Source organism: Hyperolius riggenbachi, chromosome 6 (genome assembly GCF_040937935.1).
Source record: "Hyperolius riggenbachi isolate aHypRig1 chromosome 6, aHypRig1.pri, whole genome shotgun sequence".
Lineage (NCBI taxonomy): Eukaryota > Metazoa > Chordata > Amphibia > Anura > Hyperoliidae > Hyperolius > Hyperolius riggenbachi.
In genome coordinates, this window is record NC_090651.1 from 373,243,091 (window position 1) to 373,266,470 (window position 23,380).

General features: G+C 47.1%; 1 protein-coding gene across 4 annotated transcripts in view; it reads right to left on the reverse strand.

Annotated features, from left to right (window-relative positions):
• LOC137521951 (zonadhesin-like) overlaps positions 1-23,380 on the reverse strand; it is a 173,262-nt gene that overhangs the window by 844 nt on the left and 149,038 nt on the right. For 2 of the 4 annotated variants that reach the window (XM_068241908.1, XM_068241907.1), the window contains 4 exons: positions 21,727-21,936; positions 16,813-16,869; positions 7,280-7,489; positions 2,793-3,011 (listed from right to left, as the gene is read on the reverse strand). In XM_068241908.1, coding sequence (XP_068098009.1) covers positions 2,793-3,011; positions 7,280-7,489; positions 16,813-16,869; positions 21,727-21,936 — 696 coding nt within the window. The remainder of the gene's footprint in view (positions 1-2,792; positions 3,012-7,279; positions 7,490-16,812; positions 16,870-21,726; positions 21,937-23,380) is intronic. The other 2 variants (XM_068241909.1, XM_068241910.1) reach the window with 2 other exon arrangements.

Below are 23,380 nucleotides of genomic sequence, written 5' to 3' on the forward strand. Positions count from 1 at the left end.
AGATCGGCGATCCCCGGCCTCTGATTGGCCGGGGATCACCGGCATATGATAGGCTAAAGCCTATCCTAGGATGCGCAGGACGGACTTCCGTCCTGCGCATTACGGGTGAAGAGGGAGAGGGAGGTGAGCGGAGGGAGGGCGGAAATGGCTGCGGAGGGGGGCTTTGAGGAGCCCCCCCGCCGAATGAACAGAGCCGGCGGCGATCAGACCCCCCCAGCAGGACATCCCCCTAGTGGGGAAAAAAGGGGGGAAGTCTGATCGCCCGGCCACATTCCTGATAGGTGCTGCGGGCTGTAGAGCCCACACAGCACCGATCATTAGAAAACCCCCTGGTCCTTAAGTGGTTAAAGCACACCTGAACTGGTTAAAATAAAGGATAAAGGGAAAAGAGGCGCCCAGAGAGGACAAAACATGTCAAAAACAAACAAAATGAAAACAAAAAGCGAGGTGGCCCACCTCAACGAAGATAAATCAACGCATCAACCGAACTCCCCCGCACTGGCAACGCATTTCGCGGGTGCACACCCACCTCCCCAGGCCAAACAGCAGTGCCCAACAGTGCCCCCAGCCACAAATAAGGCACCGTTTTGTCTTCTCTGGGCGCCTCTTCCCCCTTTACCTTGTGCCTTCACCCACCTTTTGGAGGGGGATCCTCCCTCTTTGACCAATTTAGGTCATTTGAGGTTTGCTTTTTATCAAGAGTGTGACCATCACCAGCTCCGTCTGGTCACCTGAGTAGAGTCGGGGTTACACATCTCCACCTGCTTCTAGTGGTCGGTTGCCCTTCTGCAACCCACCTTTGTGAGTAAAATACATTCGCATATTTTACATACTTCTGGTACTGCGACATACTGCACCATTCGGGCTCCTGTTGTCTCTGTGCTTTCTTTCTGCAGGGTGCAATTTTTATTATCCCTACAAACTAAAACCTGAGTTTGCCTTCCCTGGGGGGGGGGGGGCTTCTTCCAGCCTCCCATTATCTCCTCCCATTATCTTTGAGGTCCCTTAGTTCCTTCTGGGTGCCCTTCGCTGTGTCACTCTTCCCTCTCATTAAAAGCTGCAACTCAGCTGAGTCACAAAACTGGATACACTCCTGTAGGTGGGAGCATTCTGCGCCTGCACAGTTACAGCCTTAACAAACTGAATACACTCCCGTAGGTGGGAGCATTCTGCACCTGCACAGTTACAGCCTTAGCAAACTGGATACCCTCCCGTAGGTGGGAGCATTCGGCGCCTGCACAGTTACACCCTTAGCAAACTGAATACGCTCCTGTAGGTGGGAGCATTCTGCGCCTGCACAGTTACATCCTTAGCAAACTGAATACGCTCCCGTAGGTGGGAGCATTCTGCGCCTGCACAGTTACAGCCTTAGCAAACTGAATACGCTCCTATAGATGGGAGCATTCTGCGCCTGCACAGTTACAGCCTTAGCAAACTGAATACGCTCCTGTAGGTGGGAGCATTCTGCGCCTGCACAGTTACAGCCTTAGCAAACTGAATACGCTCCTGTAGGTGGGAGCATTCTGCGCCTGCACAGTTACAGCCTTAGCAAACTGAATACACTCCCATAGGTGGGAGCATTCTGCGCCTGCACAGTTACAGCCTTAGCAAACTGAATACACTCCTGAAGATGGGAGCATTCTGCGCCTGCACAGTTACAACCTTAGCAAACTGAATACGCTCCTGTAGGTAGGAGCATTCTGCGCCTGCACAGTTACAGCCTTAGCAAACTGAATACCCTCCCGTAGGTGGGAGCATTCTGCAGCTGCACAGTTACAGCCTTAGCAAACTGAATACTCTCCTGTAGGTGGGAGCATTCTGCGCCTGCACAGTTACAGCCTTAGAAAACTGAATACTCTCCTGTAGGTGGGAGCATTCTGGGCCTGCACAGTTACAGCCTTAGCAAACTGAATACACTCCTGTAGGTGGGAGCATTCTGTGCCTGCACAGTTACAGCCTTAGCAAACTGAATACACTCCTGTAGGTGGGAGCACTCTGCGCCTGCACAGTTACAGCCTTAGCAAACTGAATACACTCCTGTAGGTGGGAGCACTCTGCGCCTGCACAGTTACAGCCTTAGCAAACTGAATACACTCCTGTAGGGGGAAGCATTCTGCGCCTGCACAGTTACAGCCTTAGCAAACTGGATACACTCCTGTAGGGGGAAGCATTCTGCGCCTGCACAGTTACAGCCTTAGCAAACTGAATACGCTCCCGTAGGTGGAAGCATTCTGCGCATGCACAGTTACTGCCTGAGCAAACTCCCGTAGGTGGAAGCATTCTGCGCATGCACAGTTAAACAGGAAGTAGTGTCAGACGCTAGAGAGAGAAACATCCGCGGTGGAACGCATGGAAGGTATGTATATCTGCCGCTGCCCTCCACTGCACACACACTAATTGAAGCTGGAGGGGAGCGCAGAGGGGAGAGCCCGAGGTAGGGGGGCATCCCACCTCCCCGTCGATTTGTGGCCACAGCTTTCCTCTCAAGCTGCCACCCCTTCAGCCCCCAAAAACAACCCTGACCGGGCCCGGGAGGGGCGTCAGAATTTCTGCTGGGGAGCCCGGTGACTCCTAGTTACGCCCCTGCCCTCCAATTGTCCCCTCCAATTTTATTTTCATTGAAGAATAGTGCAAAATTAAAAGTGCTCCTGGGATAACATGTGACATAATGAGATAAACATGTGTATGTACAGTGCCAAGAACACAAATAACTAGACTGTGTTTCTTTTTTTTTTCTTTAACTGCCTGAAAGAGTTAAACTTTAGGCAATTCTTGGTGGGCAGCACATTCACCTTCTCCTGGAGATGAACTGTTCACTGGACATTGAATGCTGTGGATACAGCGATCAGACGTTCCGTCCATGAAAACATACGGAGGCTTGCAGACGCAGCCTGGCGCACAGATTGTGGCACACGGTCTGTGTTGATCGCGAAAGTTCATACAGTTGTCTGCGCAGTGTGCGTTACATGGACTCCATACTTTGTGCTCACTCTCGCTGCAGCTGTCTGGTCCTTTTGCATGTAAAAGATAAAAGGGTAGAGCTTGTGTCACTGGTAATCCTGCACGCCAAGAAAGAAATGCAGCAGCCTCATCAAATATTTCTTGATTTGATTAGTTTGGATAACAACGGCGCTCACTTCTGCATTTAGACCCATTGAGTTATTCTCCTGTTTGCCTGATGAAGCAGGACCACACCTGCGAAACGCGTTGCACTAAGTGGAGTTCAATAAAAAAAAAATTGCATTGATATATTGTGACTCAATTGAGTTTTGTATTTTTGAGGGAGGTAAGCCCACCTGAACATCCCCCTCTTTTAGACGGTTTTTGAACGTTTTTATTCTACTCTGGCGCCTCTGTACACCAAGCCTTGCTGAAATCTTGAGTCCACCCTGGGTGGAGGGGTGCTACCCCGTTTCCTATCTACAGTGAGCGAAATTCCCCACCTGCACTTGAAGTGGTTGCCTATGGGTAACCCATGTTTGTGAGTATATCTAAGATTTTTTGCTTTAAACCACAACCAACTTAACAATACTACACCATACTGGGCTCTCGATTTCTCTTTGTTCTTCTAAGCACAGTTTGGATAACAAAAAGACCCTTGAACTGGTAAAAAAAAAAGCTGAGTTTGCTATACCCAAGGCCGGTTTAAGCGGCACGGGGGGCCCCGGGGCAAAAGTAACTTGGTGCCCCCTACCCCCCCAGCGAAGTCAGCCCCTGAGCAGGCTGCTGCCCCTCGTCTCCCATCGACTTCTCCCATGGCCCTCGCACACTGTGTAGCTCAGCTGCCTTGTAATAACTCACCTGTCCCGGCTGCTTTATCTCGTGCTTCATCTTCAGCCCCGCTGCCTGCATCTTCTCCATCCGGCATGTGTTATGTGTAAATAACATGCGGCGGGTATATAGAGGCAGGCAGCAGGCTGAAGAGGGAGCGCAGGATGAAGCCGCTGCAGGGACAGGTGAGTTATTACAAGGCAGCTGAGCAGGGGTATAACTACAATACATCAGGCACCTCTGATGCCTGATGCAAAAAAAGCAGCCTACAGTGTGTCCAAAGTCCAACCGCACAACTGGGACATGGCAGTTTTCAGCCCAGACACCTACAAAAAATTACGCAGCAATTGTGTTTTGGGTTAAATATAGGTGGTATCAGTGGCCTGTGGCACCCTGGCCTGGCGGTGGGAGCTGCACAGCAGCAGGAGCAGGGCAATGCAGCAGCAGCAGGTGTAACGTATGCCAGGAGCCTGCCGGACGTGGCACTTGGCATGTGGCACGTGGCCCTTGGCACTTGACACGTGTAACATGACACTTTGCACGTGGCACGTGGCACGTGGCACTTTGCACATGGCACTTGGCACGTGGCCTTAGCAAACTGTATACCCTTCTGTAGGAGGAAGAATTCTGCTGCACCTGCACAGTTACAGCCTTAGCAAACTGAATATGCTCCGGTAGGTGGGAGCATTCTGCACCTGCACAGTTGCAGCCTTAGCAAACTGAATACGCTCCTGTAGGTGGGAGCATTCTACACCTGCACAGTTACAGCCTTAGCAAACTGGATACCCTCCTGTAGGTGGGAGCATTCTGCGCCTGCACAGTTACAGCCTTAGCAAACTGAATACGCTCCGGTAGGTGGGAGCATTCTGCGCCTGCACAGTTACAGCCTTAGCAAACTGAATACGCTCCTGTAGGTGGGAGCATTCTGCGCCTGCACAGTTACAGCCTTAGCAAACTGAATACGCTCCTGTAGGTGGGAGCATTCTGCGCCTGCACAATTACAGCCTTAGCAAACTGAATACACTCCTGTAGGTGTGAGCATTCTGCACCTGCACAGTTACAGCCTTAGCAAACTGAATACGCTCCCGTAGGTGGGAGCATTCTGCACCTGCACAGTTACAGCCTTAGCAAACTGAATACGCTCCCGTAGGTGGGAGCATTCTGCACCTGCACAGTTACAGCCTTAGCAAACTGAATACGGTCCGGTAGGTGGGAGCATTCTGCGCCTGCACAGTTACAGCCTTAGCAAACTGAATACGCTCCTGTAGGTGGGAGCATTCTGCGCCTGCACAGTTACAGCCTTAGCAAACTGAATACGCTCCGGTAGGTGGGAGCATTCTGCGCCTGCACAGTTACAGCCTTAGCAAACTGAATACGCTCCGGTAGGTGGGAGCATTCTGCGCCTGCACAGTTACAGCCTTAGCAAACTGAATACGCTCCTGTAGGTGGGAGCATTCTGCGCCTGCACAGTTACAGCCTTAGCAAACTGAATACGCTCCGGTAGGTGGGAGCATTCTGCACCTGCACAGTTAAAGCCTTAGCTAACTGAATACGCTCCCGTAGGTGGGAGCATTCTGCGCCTGCACAGTTACAGCCTTAGCAAACTGAATACGCTCCGGTAGGTGGGAGCATATTGCACCTGCACAGTTAAAGCCTTAGCTAACTGAATACGCTCCGGTAGGTGGGAGCATTCTGCACCTGCACAGTTAAAGCCTTAGCAAACTGAATACGCTCCGGTAGGTGGGAGCATTCTGCGCCTGCACAGTTACAGCCTTAGCAAACTGAATACGCTCCGGTAGGTGGGAGCATTCTGCACCTGCACAGTTAAAGCCTTAGCTAACTGCGTAGGGCAGTAGCATAGTCTCAGGTACACTTTCAGCTCCCCAGAATGTAAAGTATTAATTGTATATACCCATTAAGTTTCTATATTTCACATTTGTCTTTCCCTATTTTGTCCCCTCCAATTAGTGTTGCTTTTTAAAATCCGAATTGATCCGGATCCAGATACCTAGATATCCGGATCCGGTTCGGATATCCGAATCCAGCCTTTTAGATATTCGCGTGAACGCGGATATCCGGTTGCATTATCCGCGGATATTCGAGCTATTCGGATATCTGGATAGAAAAACCGGAAGTGCCCTTTAAATAGCTTTAAAAGGTGTTTTTAGGGTAAATGAGGCATGTATCATCATTATTTTGCAAAGGGGAACACTAATTGATGATGTGGGGACTGTCAATTAACATCAGGCCTAGGTTCCAGACAGCGGTCATGCTGCCCACATTGTGTCCAAAGTCCAACCGCACAACTGGGACATGACAGTTTACAGCCCAGACACCTCCAAAAAATTATGCAGCAATTGTGTTTTGGATTAAATATAGGTGGTATCAGTGGCCTGTGGCACCCTGGCCTGGCGGTGGGAGCTGCACAGGCAGCAGGAGCAGGGCAATGCAGCAGCAGCAGGTGTAACGTATGCCAGGAGCCTGCCGGACGTGGCACGTGGCACTTGGCACGTGTCACGTAGCACTTGCCAAGTGTCACGTGGCACTTGTCACGTGGCACTTGGCACGTGTCACTTGCCAAGTGTCACGTGGCACTTTCCAAGTGGCACGTGTCACGTGCCATGTGACACGTGCCAAGTGCCACGTGCCAAGTGACATGTGCCAAGTGACACGTGCCAAGCGGCACGTGCCACGTGCGAAGAGACACGTGCCAAGTGACAGTCAGACAGCAGAGGAGAAGACACTAGTGCACACTAACACATTAATGAATTAACAATAGTGTAGTGATAGTGTAAGGGTTAATCACTGAGCTTATCACTGTGTAAAGCCCTTGGCCCAGCAACAGCACTGCAGCTGTGCAGCACACACTCTAACTGTCACACTATGAGATAATCAATCAAGCTAAATAACGATTACTATAGAGTAGTGAGGGGGTTAATCAATGAACAGATTTAGGTTTATAACTGTGTACAGGCAGCCCTCGCTAGGCCACCAGCACTGCAGCATGTCTCTCAGGAAGCATTCAGCAAGCCAGAATGATCTGTCTCATCATGGCAGCCCTCCTTATTATATAGTGGGGCTGGCTAGTGTTCCTTTCTGTGATTGGTTGCTAGGACTTCTGCTGGGAGCCCTCTGATTGGCTCCAGGACGTCATCACCTTAGTTACAGTATTTTGGATTCGGATATCCGCGGATATCCGGGTCATGCATCAAACTATCCGCAGATAGCTATGCGGATTTCTATAGCTATCCGGGATCCAGAATCTGTTCCGGATAGCGTAAAAATGGTCGGATATCCGGGTTCCGGATGAGCATCACTACCTCCAATTATATTTCCAGTGAATAATAGTGCACAATGTAAAGTGTACCCAGGGTAACATATGACATGATGAGATAGACACGTGTATATACAGTGCCAAGAGCACAAATAACTATGCTGTGTTCCTTTTTTTCTTTTACTGCCTGAAAGAATTAAACGTTAGGCAATTGTTGGTGGGCAGCACATTCACCTTGTCCTGCAGATGAACAGCGATCTCTGTGGACACAGCGACCAGACGTTCCTTTCTCAAAAACATACGGATACTTGCAGACGCAGCCTGGCTTACACATTAAGGGACACGGTCTGTGTGGATTTTCATAGTTCTTACAGTTGTCAGCGCAGTGTGCGTTACAGTTACTCCATACTTTGTGGTCACTCTCGCTACAGCTGTGTGGTCCTCCTGCATGTAAAAGATAAAAGGGTAGAGCTTGTGTCACTGGCAATCCTGGGGACAGGCAAAAATGGCGCACAGCGCCAATAGTGTCAGAATGGCGCTGCACTTCAAACGATATTTATCGTTTTATATGTTTTTTTTTTTTTGCAGGGATCGGGCTGGAGGAGAGGTAGCGGCCGGGCAGTGGGCTGGCAGCGGGGTTCGGGCTGGAGGAGAGGTAGCGGGCTGGCAGCGGGGGTTGGGCTGGAGGAGAGGCAGCGGGCAGTGGGCTGGCAGCGGGGGTCGGGCTGGAGAGGCAGCGGGGTGGAGGGAGTAGGATTAGGTAGCATGTGTATACATTACATTGTCCCGGCCCGGCGTTCGCTCCTCACTTCACAGCTTGCACGAGTCCTGCATCCAGCCAATCACCATGCGGCTTCAGTTTCCGCATGGTGATTGGCTGGATGCAGGACTCGTGCAAGCTGTGAAGTGAGGAGCGAACGCCGGGCCGGGACAAGGTAATGAATACCAATGCTACCTAATCCTACTCCCTCCACCCCGCTGCCTCTCCAGCCCGACCCCCGCTGCCAGCCCACTGCCCGCTGCCTCTCCTCCAGCCCGACCCCCGCTGCCAGCCCGCTACCTCTCCTCCAGTCCGACCCCGCTGCCAGCCTACTGCCCGCTGCCTCTCCTCCAGCCCGACCCCCGCCTCTCCTCCTCCAATTTTTCAATGGTGCACTGTTCTGTTTTATAAAACGCTATTTACCGTTTTAATGTATTTACATTAAAACGGTAAATAGCATTTTATGATCGGCAGAACGGTGCGCCATTTTTTACTCTGCGCCATTTTTGACTGGATGCGCAATCCTGCATGCCAAGAAAAAAATGCAGCAGCCTCATCAAATATTTCTTGATTTGATCAGTTGGGATAATAAAGAGAAGACTTGAACTGGTTAGATAAAGCTGAGTTTGCTATACCTGGAGGCAGGGTTGCTCGTAAACTACGCCAGCGCGAATCTACGCATCGTAGTACGCAACTACGCATCGTAGGTCGTAGGCGAAGTTTAAGAACTACACTTACGCATTTCCGCGTAGTCGTAGTCCCGCTAGGCGTAGCTTCGCCCGCTACGCGTAGTTGACGTATGTATTGCGAAGTAAACTACGCGTGTGGTAACTGCATTTATATGGGTCATTGCGCATGCGCAGAAATTTTATTGCCCTTGATACGCATACAATTCCGCATTGGATGTTGGAATGTATGCTTAAATTAGTTTGTGTATGCGCATAGTTAGCAGGATATAGCGGAAATTTTTCCGCATACGGGCATAAGCGGTCGCATCAACTACGCTACGCAATACGTGAAGCTTGCGTATTTTAATGCGTAGTCTACGGTATGCTAACGTAGCAAAGTGGCTGATTTCGGAGCCGTAAATTGCGAAGCGTATTTGCGTAAAAATACGCGTAGTTCCAGCGTAGCGAAGTTGGCTGCCTACGACCATCCTTGCCTGGAGGGCTTCTTCCAGCCTGCCTTAAAGAGGCACTTAAGTGAGAAAAAAAATGAGTTTTACTCACCTGGGGCTTCCCTCAGCCCCCTGCAGCTGATCGGTGCCCTTGCCGTGTCCCTCTGATCCTCCCGTCCTCGCCGGTGACCACTTCCGGTTTCGCCGTCAGGACACGACAGGCTGGGAACGCTAGTGATTCTTCGCGTTCCCAGCCACAATATCTCCCCCTATGCTGCTATTGCGGAAGGGTTAAGGTTCACTTTAATTACAGTATTTATCCTTCACTTGTACAGCGTGATCTGACTATACTGAAAAAAGGGGGAAGGTCCGCACGTTGTCCTAAACAAAGTCCTTTATTGTGGACGTATCCATAAAATCAGCACACACTATCACGCATCTCCAGCTGACATGTTTCAGACCTTCATCATATGATTAAGGACCAGTAGGCCTGAAACATGTCAGCTGGAGATGCGTGATAGTGTGTGCTGATTTTTTGGATACGTCCACAATAAAGGACTTCATTTAGGACAACGTGCGAACCTTCCCCCTTTTTTCAGTATAGATTCTTGGATCTGGCCATCCTGGTTCCAGCACTGTCCTGATCTGAGTGAGCCGTGTTTCCGGTGTTTTTCTATGTGATATGACTATCATTGTCTATGGATGAATCTATGGATTGAAGAATTGTATATATTTTTCTGCACTTTTGGCACATTAAAAGAAAAAGTTCATCTTAAGCATGCAGCGGATCAGGTACTCTGACTCAAGTTTTACTGGATTAGCCATATGCTTGTTCAAGGGTTTTGATCCTATTTAGGCCAGAAGATCAACAGGGCTGCCAGGCAACTGGCATTGTTTGCAAGGTAATAAATATGGCAGCCTCCATATCCCTCTCACCTCGGGTTCCCATTAATTTTTTGCTGGTTTCCTGACAACTTTTCTTCTATTATGATAAATATCCTTGTACTTGATCATGGGCTTCTTCCATAATCTTTGAGGTCCCTCAGTTCTTTCTGGGTGCCCTTTCTCTATGTCACTCTTGCCTCTCATTAACCAGTCCACTCCCAAGAGGTTTTTACCGTAACAGACCAGAGCAATTTTCACCTGTCATCGCTTCTCCCCTTTCATTCGCCAATAACTTTATCACTTCTTATCAGAACAAAATGATCTATACTTTTTTTTGCCAAAAATTAGTCTTTTTGTGGGCAATACATGTTTTCAGTAATTACTTTATTTTCTATGCATTTTATAGGGAACTAGCTCATAACCCGGCGTTGCCCGGGCATGTATTTGGCTGCTGTTGGCTCTGCCCACGTTTTGTAACCCTAACACACAAACACTCAATGACTACGTTTCTGAGCTTTGGGGTACTTGGTAGCAATAATTTGTATAATTCACATTGAAATGAAACTGATTGGCTGTTGTAGGCTCCACCCACATTTCTTTGGGGCCCTTAGTATCAATAATATGTATATTCCTATTGAAATTAAAAAAATTAAAAAAATCTGACTGGCTGTTTGTGGCTCCACCCCTTTTCTGAATTTGAACCCCAGTCACCCGGTGACCAACTGTACCAGGTTTTAGACTTATGCCATTAACAGTGCAATAATGGCAGCATCAATTTAAATATTCCCTTTGAAAACCAATAGGTGAATTTTGATTGGTGTTTGTAGGCTCCACCCACTTTTCTGAATATTTATCAGATTCACCCAGTGACCAACTGTGCAAAGTTTGAGAACCCTGCCATTAACAATGTAAGAATGGCTGAAGTTTACATTTTCCCAGTGAAACTTGTATTTGGCTCCACCCATTGTTTCTACCCTTGACATACTGTCATTCAATGACCAAGTTTGTGAGTTTTCGGGTTCCTGGCATCAAAATTGTGTCAATGGAAGCAGTTTATCCAGCAAAGAAATCTGATTGGCTGTTTGTGGCTCCGCCCCTTAGGGAATTTGAACCCCAGTCACTTAATGACTGACTGTAGCAGGTTTGAGGCCTCTGCCATTAAAAGTATAAGAATGACAGCAGTTTAAATATTCCCCTTGAAAATCAATAGGTGAATTTTGATTGGCTGTTGTAGGCTCCACCTACTTTTCTGACTATTAATCCCAGTCACCCAATGACCAACTGTGTCAAGTTTGAGAACCCTGCAATTAAAGAGAGTCTGAAGTGTCCTAAAAATGAGGTTTTTACTTTAAAAACCTTGTAACATAATTGCCCCTATTAAAACGCTGCATCTCCATAGCTGAAAAAGCAATAAATCACCCCAAACTGTCTGAGGCACATCGCGGGGCTCCTTCCGCATAGAGGCAGAGCTTTAGGCTGCAGCTCTACCTCTACACGAGTCCATCACGGCGGATTGACGCCTCTCCCTGCCCCTTTCAGTCTTCCTTCATTGAGAGGGGGGGGGAGAAGAGGCGATCAGCGCTGATTGACACGCATGGAGGCAGAGCTGCTGCCCAAAGCTCTGCCTCCTTAGGGCAGCAAAATCCACGACCAAGAAAGTCGTGGATTTTGCTTGAGGAGTTTGGGGTGATTTATTCCTTATTCAGCCGCGGGAATGTGGCGTTTTATTAGGGGCAATGAAGTTAGAGTAAAAACCTCATTTTAGAAGACTTCAGAGTCTCTTTAACAGTATAAGAATGGCTGCAGCTTATATTTTCCCATGTAAAAAGTTAGTTGTTTTTGGCTCCGCCCATTGTTTCTAACCTTGACATTCAGTCACTCAATGACTAAGTTTATGAGCTTTGGGGTCCTTGGCATCAATAAGTTGCATTTTTCCACTGAAATTAAACAAATCTGAATGTTTGTAGCTCCATCCCTGTCCAGAAGTTGAACCCCAGTCACCCAATGACAGACCGTACCAGTTTTGTAGCCTCTGCCATTAACAGTGTAAGAATGGCAGCAATGTAAATATTCCCCTTGAAAATCAATAGGTAAATTTTGGCTGTTGTAGGCTCCACCCACTTTCCTGAATATTAATCCCATTCACCCAGTGACCAACTGTTAAGTTTGAGAACCTTGCCATTAACAGTGTAAGAATGGCTGCAGTTTATATTTTTTCATGTAAAAAATGTAGTTGTTGGCTCCGCCCACTTTTTTCTAACCTTGACATATAGCCACTCAATGACTAAGTTTATTAGCTTTGGGGTCCTTAGTATCAATAATCTGTATAGCCCTATATAAATTAAACAAATATGAATGGCTGCTTGTGGCTCCACCCCTTTCCAGAATTTGAACCCCAGTCACCCACTGACCGACTGTACCAGGTTTGAGGCATCTGCTATTAACAGTATAAAAATGGCAGCAATTTGCATATTCCCCTTGAAAATCGATAGGTGAATTTTGATTGGCTGTTGAAGACTCTACCCACTTTCCTGAATATTAATCTCAAACACCCAGTGACCAACTGGGCAAAGTTTGAGAACCCTGTCATTAACAGTGTAAGAATGGCTGCTGTTGATATTTTACTAGTAAAATGTGTATTTGGCTCTGCTCACTTTTTGTAACCTTGTCACACAGTCACTCAATGACCAAGTTTGTGAGGTTTCAGGTTCCTGGCATCTAAAATGTGTGAATGGAAGCAGTTTATCCACCAAGGAAATCTGTTTGGCTGTTTTTGGCTCCTCCCCTTTAGTGATTTTAAACCCTAGTCACCCAATGACCAACTGTAACAAGTTTGAAGCCTCTGCCATAAACAGTGTAATAATGGCAGCAGTTTAAATATTCATCTTGAAAATAAACAGGTGAATTCTCATTGGCTATTATAGGCTCCACCCACTTCCCTGAATATTATTCTCAGTCACCCAGTGACCAAGTGTGCCAAGTTTGAGACCCCTGCGATTAACAGTGTAAGAATGGCTGCAGTTTACATTTTCCCTTTGAAAATAAATGGCTGAAATTTGATTGGCTGTTTAATGCCCCGCCCCTTTTCCTGGATTTGTCACCTCGGTCACCAAGTGACCAGCTGTGCCAAGTGTGGGGACTCTGACTTGATTACTGTGAGAATGGCAGCCTTTTACATTTTTTTCCATTGACATGAATGGGTGAAATCTGATTTGCTGTTTGTAGCTCCGCCCACGTGTGCAGGGGGGATGCGAGACCCCCAGAACATATCATCCCAGGTAGTAAGGAATCTGCATACCAAGTTTCATTCAAATCGGTCAAGCTGTCTTTGATCGCGGCACATACACACACACATCCTATTTTATATATATAGATAACAAGAAAAAAAAATATAAAAATACACTATTTCTCCAATTCCATCTCCTATAGTTTAAAAATAAGCAATGCTGCTATAAATAAAACCCACACATTTTATTTGGCCTTTAGTCCCGGCTATCACATTTATAGTACATTACAGTTCCTAGTGCAATGTAAGGTGACAATACATTATCTGGACTATTGTAACATAGCACTTTCTGGACTACCAACGAACAGACTGGCACCGCTCCAATCTATACTGAACTCAGCTGCTTGTCTCATTCAACTTCCTTTCTGCTCTTCCTCCGCTGCTCCTCTCTGCCAAGTTCTTCATTGGCTACCAATTAACCAGAGGATCTAGTTCAACTCTTAAAGAGACTGAAGTCTCCTAAAATTCAGCTTTTTATTTCAAAAATCTCTTTAACATTATTGCCCTAACTAAAATGCCGCATTCCCGTGGCTGAACTCTAACTAAATCCCCCCAAACTCCCCGGGGCACACTGCGGGGAGCGCTTCCGTGAGAGGCAGAGCTTTCGGCTGCAGCTCTGCCTCTACACGCGTCTATCAGCGCGTATCTCCGCCTCAGCCCGCCCCTCTCAGTCTTCCTTCACAGAGAGGGGCGGGGGAGAGGCGGAGATATGCGCTGATAGACACGTGTAGAGGCAGAGCTGCAGCTGAAAGCTCTGCCTCCCAGGGCAGCAAAATCCACTACCAAGAAAAGTCGTGGATTTTGCAAGGGAAGTTTGGGGGGATTTAGTTACAGTTCAGCCGCGGGGATGTGGCGTTTTAGTGAGGGCAATAATGTTAGATAGATTTTTGCAATAAAAAGCTGCATTTTAGAAGACTTCAGTGTTTCTTTAAAGGGAGTGTCCAAGCTAAAGATAAAAAAAAAGATCCACTTACCTGGGGCTTCCTCCAGCCCGTGGCAGCCATCCTGTGCCCTCGCCGCAGCTCCGGAGGCTCCCGGTCTTCTTCGCTGCAGAACCTTGACCTCGCCAGGTCGGGTTCCGGGTCAGCCTCTTCTGCACTCCACGGCGCGGGTCACTTGGTCCGGGCGACGTCATCAGGACTGTACTGCGCAGTCCTGATAACGTCGGCCAGACCATGTGACCCGCGTCCTTGGATGTTTGCTTTAAATCCAACTTACAAAGCTCTCCACAATCTTTCTCCTGTGTACATCTCCTCACTAGTTTCCAGATACCAATTTAATCAAAATCTCAGATCTGCACAGGACCTTCTATTGTCCTCCTCTAGAATAACCTCCTCACATTCACATATACAAGATTTCACACATGCTTCACCCTTCCTCTGGAATCCTTTGTCACAACACATCTGTCACTCACCAACCTTTGATATCTTTAACCTTTTGGGGGCCGCCTGCATTAGATCCTATGTCACACTTTTGGCTGTTCTAGCCTGATGCGGCATAGGATCTACCCGCCCGCCGTTTCCGCTCCAGACGTGATCATGTGCACCCGAGAGGGGAGATTAACTGTCATATGACAGCTGACATCTCCCCTCAGTGATCAGCAGCCATCGCGTATAGTTTGGGTACTTTGGATATCCGATTCGGATTGGAAAATTTTAAACTCGGATATCCGACCCGGATCAGGTATCTGGGTATCTGGATCAGAATTAGATCCAGATAGTGAAAAGCGGTATCCGAGCAGCACTGATGGACAGTTTGGAATAGTTTGGGGGGGGGGGGGGGGGATAGCTATATCCAACAGTTCATCAGCTTTTGGCACATTCTTTTGACTACCTGCAGTCACCACATGTACAAGATGACAAGCGTCTCACCGGTATTTGCCACCACACAAACATCTCATTAGATGCTGTCTGCAAGAGTTCCAAACATTTATTTAAACACAAACACAATTCCAGCAATAGGACTTACACCGTGGTTCCCTGCAAACAGGGCCTTTGTGCATACAACTGCTTTTCAATAAAACGCAATTCAAAAGTGCATCCTGCAAAGTTGTGCAAATAACTTGCCGACTCTTCCACCCGACCAAGGTTTCCCTGTTACGGAATCATCGGGGTGATGGAAAGTGAACAATTAAGTGGGCAATATATAGAAAAATTACACTTTGAAGTTACATAATTAGCCATCCTTCACTGTAGGATAGTGATGATCGCAATGAGCAAAATTACGATTTTGCAAAATTTTGCGTACATTTTCGCAATTACGCCTGTACAAAATTACAATTTGCAAACTAAATTGATTTCATAGTCATTCGTAATTTCGCATAAAAAGTTGCAACATTTTTGTGAAAAAACGATTTTTCTTTGCATTTTTTAAAATCGATTTTCTCAAAAACTACAATGTATTTTTGAAAAATTCTTTATCTGACTTGTATTCTCCCTAACATATGTACCAATTTGGGTAGCAATAGCATGTATGGGAGCTTTGCTATTAACCGCTAAAGTCGGCACAAAATTACGTGAAAATTACACCGAAAATTACGCGAAATTATGAAAAACGACTACTACATACGAAATCAATAACGATTTTCCCCGAAATTTCACATTCCGATTATGATGCGTTAATCCAAATTCCGATGCAAAATTTCACATATGCAAAATTTCGGCCCACCACTGCTGCAGGATCATACTCCCATAGTGTTTCAGTGCCTTGGGTTCTACTCATTGGGAAGAAGCAGTCACCTGACCCTTCCCCTAGCAGCTCCAACAGGCCGAAAAGTATCATGGGTAATGTAGTTTTTTGCTGTCAAAGTAGTTTTCATGGCTTAGAGCCTCAACCAGCCGCTATGCTACCTGGGAAATCCAGTTCCAAATATTGGGGCTGGTCTGACCTGCTGCCTGGAACGGGTCAGATCCTTCTCAGCAACGATGCCAGTAATAGCCAGTAACACTTATATAAAAAGTGCACAGTGACACTAGAATGTAAATAGTAGTCGTCAGTAGGATTCCATTAATTAGTTAATCCAAAATCAATTCATGTCAAACAATAGCAGAAATTGGCCCATATGTAATTCACCTTTGCTCTCGCGTTTTCTCCTAGGAGATAATTTCTCATCTTTAATTTAAAATAACTTTTAAGCACTTTGCAATGGAAAAAAAAAAACATACAAAAAGAAGGTGAAAAATTACTGTAAAAATTATTTTGAGTAACACAGTACAGACAGTTGATAGACAATAACAATCCTATGTTCAGCATAAATGCACAATGATACTGATTATCAGTAGAGATGCTCAAATCCGAATCCGGTTGAAACCCCGGATAGTTGCTATCCGGATTTCACCCAGTAAACCTGTGCGGGGTGGGCGGGGCGTCAAGCTTACCTGTCTGACGTCTTCTTAGGTCCGTCCCTCGGCGCCTCCCACGATGCGGTCCATGCGACTACAAACACCTCCTCCTTCAACACAGAAGGAGGAAGTGTTTGTAGTCACGTGACTGCCGCGTGAGACGCATTGTGGGAGGCGCTGAGGGACGGACTGAAGAAGACGCCAGACAGGTAAGCTTGACCCCCCGACCCCGCACAGGTAACTGGGAGATATCCGGATAGCAACTATCGGGATTCACCCGGATTCGGATGTGAGCATCCCTAATTATTAGCTAATTAGCTTAGTAAGTATTAACACTCTATAAAAAGCGTTCTTAGAATAGATTTAATTGTCTCTTACCTGACCCACCGTGAGATCCCTGAGTCTCCCTGTCCTCTTGTGACGTACCTTCACTGTCTGTTCATCACAAAAAGTTCATAATTAGACACATATGAATTATAAAACAATTTTAAATAAAATCATTGAGGGCGCATTCACACTAAGGGTGGCCATACATGGTACAATTTTTCATTTTTTTGCGATTAGATAATTTAGTTTGATTATTCCGTTAGATCGAATATAAAGATTTTTCCAGCATGTCCAATCAGATTTTTCTCAAAAAAACGGGATAATCGTTCAAATTTGTTGATCTAAAAAAAAAAATGTTTTCAACTTTCATTCCATTCGATCATTTAGATCGAATAAACGGGAAAATCGAACGTTTTTATTTTATCATGTATGGGCACCATAAGGGTGTTTTTGCCCTTTTTTCAAGCGTGGCGAATTTTCAAAATCTCCCACAAAATGCTTGTGCAATGATTCTCTATGAGAGAGTTCACATCTGAGCGGTTCTTTTCCGATCCGTTAAGAAAAGCGCTGCATGGGCCACTTTTGAGGCGATTTTGCGTCAATGGAAGGTATAGGAAAAACGCAAAGTACGCACAAAATCTTTGTGCGGCGATTGCGTTCACGCTTTTAAGAATAAATACATTGTATTTATTCTTTTCCGGTTTAAAGAGTTCACTTCCTGACTTCCTGTCAGGAAGTGAAAAAAACGCAATAGCGTTCGGCAAAAGTGCTTAGAAAAGCGCTTTTACAAAAAAATGCAGCGAACAGGTAATCGCTGGGAAAGGGGAAAAGAAAAAAAACGCTTAAAAAAGGCCCAATGTGAACACTAATGCGATCGGACAGCAATGTGAACAAGGCCTGAAGGAACCTTGAGACTTAAATCTAATCATCTAAATTTAGCGTGGGCTTCCTCCAGCCCCCTGTAGGATGTGGGCTCCATTGTCTTTCTCCTGGGCTGCTCCATTCTTCTGCAATCTTCTCCGGCAATTTCCCCAGTTGCCATCAGGTGCGCTCCAATGCGCATGCACAGTCCAGGCCACAGGCGCCCCCTCAGTACACTCCTGTAGGTGGGAGCATTCTGCGCCTGCACAGTTACAGCCTTAGCAAACTGAATACACTCCCGTAGGTGGGAGCATTCTACACCTGCACAGTTACAGCCTTAGCAAACTGGATACACTCCTGTAGGTGGGAGCATTCTGCGCCTGCACAGTTACAGCCTTAGCAAACTGGATACGCTCCTGTAGGTGGGAGCATTCTGCGCCTGCACAGTTACAGCCTTAGCAAACTGAATACGCTCCTGTAGGTGGGAGCATTCTGCGCCTGCACAGTTACAGCCTTAGCTAACTGAATACACTCCCGTAGGTGGGAGCATTCTGCGCCTGCACAGTTACAGCCTTAGCAAACTGAATACACTCCCGTAGGTGGGAGCATTCTACACCTGCACAGTTACAGCCTTAGCAAACTGAATACGCTCCTGTAGGCGGGAGCATTCTGCGCCTGCACAGTTACAGCCTTAGCAAACTGAATACACTCCCGTAGGTGGGAGCATTCTACACCTGCACAGTTACAGCCTTAGCAAACTGAATACGCTCCTGTAGGCGGGAGCATTCTGCGCCTGCACAGTTACAGCCTTAGCAAACTGGATACACTCCTGTAGGTGGGAGCATTCTGCGCCTGCACAGTTACAGCCTTAGCAAACTGAATACGCTCCTGTAGGTGGGAGCATTCTGCGCCTGCACAGTTACAGCCTTAGCAAACTGAATACGCTCCTGTAGGTGGGAGCATTCTGTTACTGCCTTAGCAAACTGAATACACTCCTGTAGGCGGGAGCATTCTGTGCCTGCACAGTTACAGCCTTAGCAAACTGAATACACTCCTGTAGGTGGGAGCATTCTGCGCCTGCACAGTTACAGCCTTAGCAAACTGGATACGCTCCTGTAGGTGGGAGCATTCTGCGCCTGCACAGTTACAGCCTTAGCAAACTGAATACGCTTCTGTAGGTGGGAGCATTCTGCGCCTGCACAGTTACAGCCTTAGCAAACTGGATACACTCCTGTAGGTGGGAGCATTCTGCGCCTGCACAGTTACAGCCTTAGCAAACTGAATACGCTCCTGTAGGTGGGAGCATTCTGCGCCTGCACAGTTACAGCCTTAGCAAACTGAATACGCTCCTGTAGGTGGGAGCATTCTGTTACTGCCTTAGCAAACTGAATACACTCCTGTAGGTGGGAGCATTCTGCGCCTGCACAGTTACAGCCTTAGCAAACTGAATACGCTTCTGTAGGTGGGAGCATTCTGCGCCTGCACAGTTACAGCCTTAGCAAACTGAATACGCTCCTGTAGGTGGGAGCATTCTGCGCCTGCACAGTTACAGCCTTAGCAAACTGAATACACTCCCGTAGGTGGGAGCATTCTACACCTGCACAGTTACAGCCTTAGCAAACTGAATACGCTCCTGTAGGTGGGAGCATTCTGCGCCTGCACAGTTACAGCCTTAGCAAGCTATATACACTCCTGTAGGTGGGAGCATTCTGCACCTGCACAGTTACAGCCTTAGCAAACTGAATACACTCCCATAGGTGGGAGCATTCTGTGCCTGCACAGTTACAGCCTTAGCAAACTGAATACGCTCCTGTAGGTGGGAGCATTCTGCGCCTGCACAGTTACAGCCTTAGCAAACTGAATACGCTCCTGTAGGTGGGAGCATTCTGCGCCTGCACAGTTACTGCCTTAGCAAACTGAATACACTCCTGTAGGCGGGAGCATTCTGTGCCTGCACAGTTACAGCCTTAGCAAACTGAATACACTCCTGTAGGTGGGAGCATTCTGCGCCTGCACAGTTACAGCCTTAGCAAACTGAATACACTCCTGTAGGTGGAAGCATTCTGCGCCTGCACAGTTACAGCCTTAGCAAACTGATTACCCGCCTGTAGGTGGGAGCATTCTGCGCCTGCACAGTTAAAGCCTTAGCAAACTGAATACACTCCTGTAGGTGGGAACATTCTGCGCCTGCACAGTTACAGCCTTAGCAAACTGAATACGCTCCTGTAGGAGCATTCTGCGCCTGCACAGTTACAGCCTTAGCAAACTGAGTACACTCCTGTAGGTGGGAGCATTCTGCGCCTGCACAGTTACAGCCTTAGCAAACTGAATACACTCCTGTAGGTGGGAACATTCTGCGCATGCACAGTTACAGCCTTAGCAAACTGAATACACTCCCGTAGGTGGGAGCATTCTGTGCCTGCACAGTTACAGCCTTAGCAAACTGAATACGCTCCTGTAGGTGGGAGCATTCTGCTCCTGCACAGTTACAGCCTTAGAAACTGAATACGCTCCTGTAGGTGGGAGCATTCTGCGCCTGCACAGTTACAGCCTTAGCAAACTGAATACGCTCCTGTAGGTGGGAGCATTCTGCACCTGCACAGTTACAGCCTTAGCAAACTGAATACGCTTCTGTAGGTGGGAGCATTCTGCGCCTGTACAGTTACAGCCTTAGCAAACTGAATACGCTTCTGTAGGTGGGAGCATTCTGCGCCTGCACAGTTACAGCCTTAGCAAACTGAATACGCTTCTGTAGGTGGGAGCATTCTGCGCCTGCACAGTTACAGCCTTAGCAAACTGAATACACTCCTGTAGGTGGGAGCATTCTGCGCCTGCACAGTTACAGCCTTAGCAAACTGAATACGCTCCCGTAGGTGGGAGCATTCTGCGCCTGCACAGTTACAGCCTTAGCAAACTGAATACACTCCAGTAGGTGGGAGCATTCTGCGCCTGCACAGTTACAGCCTTAGCAAACTGAATACACTCCTGTAGGTGGGAGCATTCTGCGCCAGCACAGTTACAGCCTTAGCAAACTGAATACACTCCTGTAGGTGGGAGCATCCTGCGCCTGCACAGTTACAGCCTTAGCAAACTGAATACACTCCTGTAGGTGGGAGCATTCTGCGCCTGCACAGTTACAGCCTTAGCAAACTGAATACACTCCTGTAGGTGGGAGCATTCTGCGCCAGCACAGTTACAGCCTTAGCAAACTGAATACACTCCTGTAGGTGGGAGCATCCTGCGCCTGCACAGTTACAGCCTTAGCAAACTGAATACACTCCTGTAGGTGGGAGCATTCTGCGCCTGCACAGTTACAGCCTTAGCAAACTGAATACACTCCTGTAGGTGGGAGCATTCTGCGCCAGCACAGTTACAGCCTTAGCAAACTGAATACACTCCTGTAGGTGGGAGCATTCTGCGCCTGCACAGTTACAGCCTTAGCAAACTGAATACGCTCCCGTAGGTGGGAGCATTCTGCGCCTGCACAGTTACAGCCTTAGCAAACTGAATACACTCCAGTAGGTGGGAGCATTCTGCGCCTGCACAGTTACAGCCTTAGCAAACTGAATACACTCCTGTAGGTGGGAGCATTCTGCGCCTGCACAGTTACAGCCTTAGCAAACTGAATACACTCCTGTAGGTGGGAGCATTCTGCGCCAGCACAGTTACAGCCTTAGCAAACTGAAAACACTCCTGTAGGTGGGAGCATCCTGCGCCTGCACAGTTACAGCCTTAGCAAACTGAATACACTCCTATAGGTGGGAGCATTCTGCTCCTGCACAGTTACAGCCTTAGTAAACTGCGTAGGCCAGTAGCATAGCCTCAGGTACACTTTCAGTTCCCCAGAATGTACAGTATTCATTGTATATACCCATTAAGTTTCTATATTTTACATTTCTCTTTCCCTATTTTGTCCCCTCCAATTATATTTCCACTGAATAATAGTGCACAATGTAAAGTGTACCCGGGGTTACATGTGACATGATGAGATAGACACGTGTATGTACAGTGCGAAGAGCACAAATAACTATGCTGTGTTCCTTTTTTTCTTTTACTGCCTGAAAGAATTAAACTTTGGGAATTGTTGGTGGGCAGCACATTCACCTTGTCCTGCAGATGAACAGCGATCTCTGTGGACACAGCGACCAGACGTTCCTTTCTCAAAAACATACGGATACTTGCAGACGCAGCCTGGCTTACACATTAAGGGACACGGTCTGTGTGGATTTTGATAGTTCTTACAGTTGTCAGCGCAGTGTGCGTTACAGTCACTCCATACTTTGTGGTCACTCTCGCTGCAGCTGTGTGGTCCTCCTGCATGTAAAAAATAAAAGGGTAGAGCTTGTGTCACTGGCAATCCTGCATGCCAAGAAAAAAATGCAGCAGCCTCATCAAATATTTCTTGATTTAATCAGTTGGGATAATAAAGAGAAGACTTGAACTGGTTAGATAAAGCTGAGTTTACCATACCTGGAGGGCTTCTTCCAGCCTGCCTTAAAGAGGCACTTAAGTGAGAAAAAAATGAGTTTTACTCACCTGGGGCTTCCCTCAGCCCCCTGCAGCTGATCGGTGCCCTCGCCGTGTCCCTCTGATCCTCCCGTCCTCGCCGGCGACCACTTCCGGTTTCGCCGTCAGGACCCGACAGGCTGGGAACGCGAGTGATTCTTCGCGTTCCCAGCCACAATATCTCCCCCTATGCTGCTATTGCGGAAGGGTTAAGATTCACTTTAATTACAGTATTTATCCTTCACTTGTACAGCGTGATATGACTATCGTTGTCTATGGATGAAACTATGGATTGAAGAATTGTATATATTTTTCTGCACTTTTGGCACATTAAAAGAAAAAATTCATCTTTAAAGGGGACCCAAGATAAGAGGGGTATGGAGGCTGCCATATTTATTTCCTTTTAAACAATACCAGTTCCCTGGCGGTCCTCCTGATCCTGTGCCTCTAATACTTTTAGCCATTGCCCCTGAACAAGCATGCAGCGGATCAGGTGCTCTGACTCAAGTTTTACTGGATTAGCCATATGCTTGTTCAAGGGTTTTGCTCCTATTTAGGCCAGAAGATCAACAGGGCTGCCAGGCAACTGGCATTGTTTGCAAGGTAATAAATATGGCAGCCTCCGTATCCCTCTCACCTCGGGTTCCTATAAATTTTTTGCTGGTTTCCTGACAACTTTTCTTCTATTATGGTAAATATCCTTGTACTTGATCATGGGCTTCTTCCATAATCTTTGAGGTCCCTCAGTTCTTTCTGGGTGCCCTTTCTCTATGTCACTCTTGCCTCTCATTAACCAGTCCACTCCCAAGGGGTTTTTACCGTAACGGACCAGAGCAATTTTCACCTGTCATCGCTTCTCCCCTTTCATTCGCCAATAACTTTATCACTTCTTATCAGAACAAAATGATCTATACTTTTCTTTTTTTACCAAAAATTAGTCTTTTTGTGGGCAATACATGTTTTCAGTAATTACTTTAATTTCTATGCATTTTTTAGGGAACTAGCTGATAACCCGGCGTTGCCCGGGCATGTATTTGGCTGCTGTTGGCTCTGCCCACGTTTTGTAACACAAACACACAAACACTCAATGACTACGTTTCTGAGCTTTGGGGTACTTGGTAGCAATAATTTGTATAATTCCCATTGAAATGAAACAAATCTGATTGGCTGTTTGTGGCCCGCCCCCTTTTCAGAATTTTCCATTAACAGTGTAAGAATGGTAACAGTGTTAATATTCCCCTTGTAAATCAAT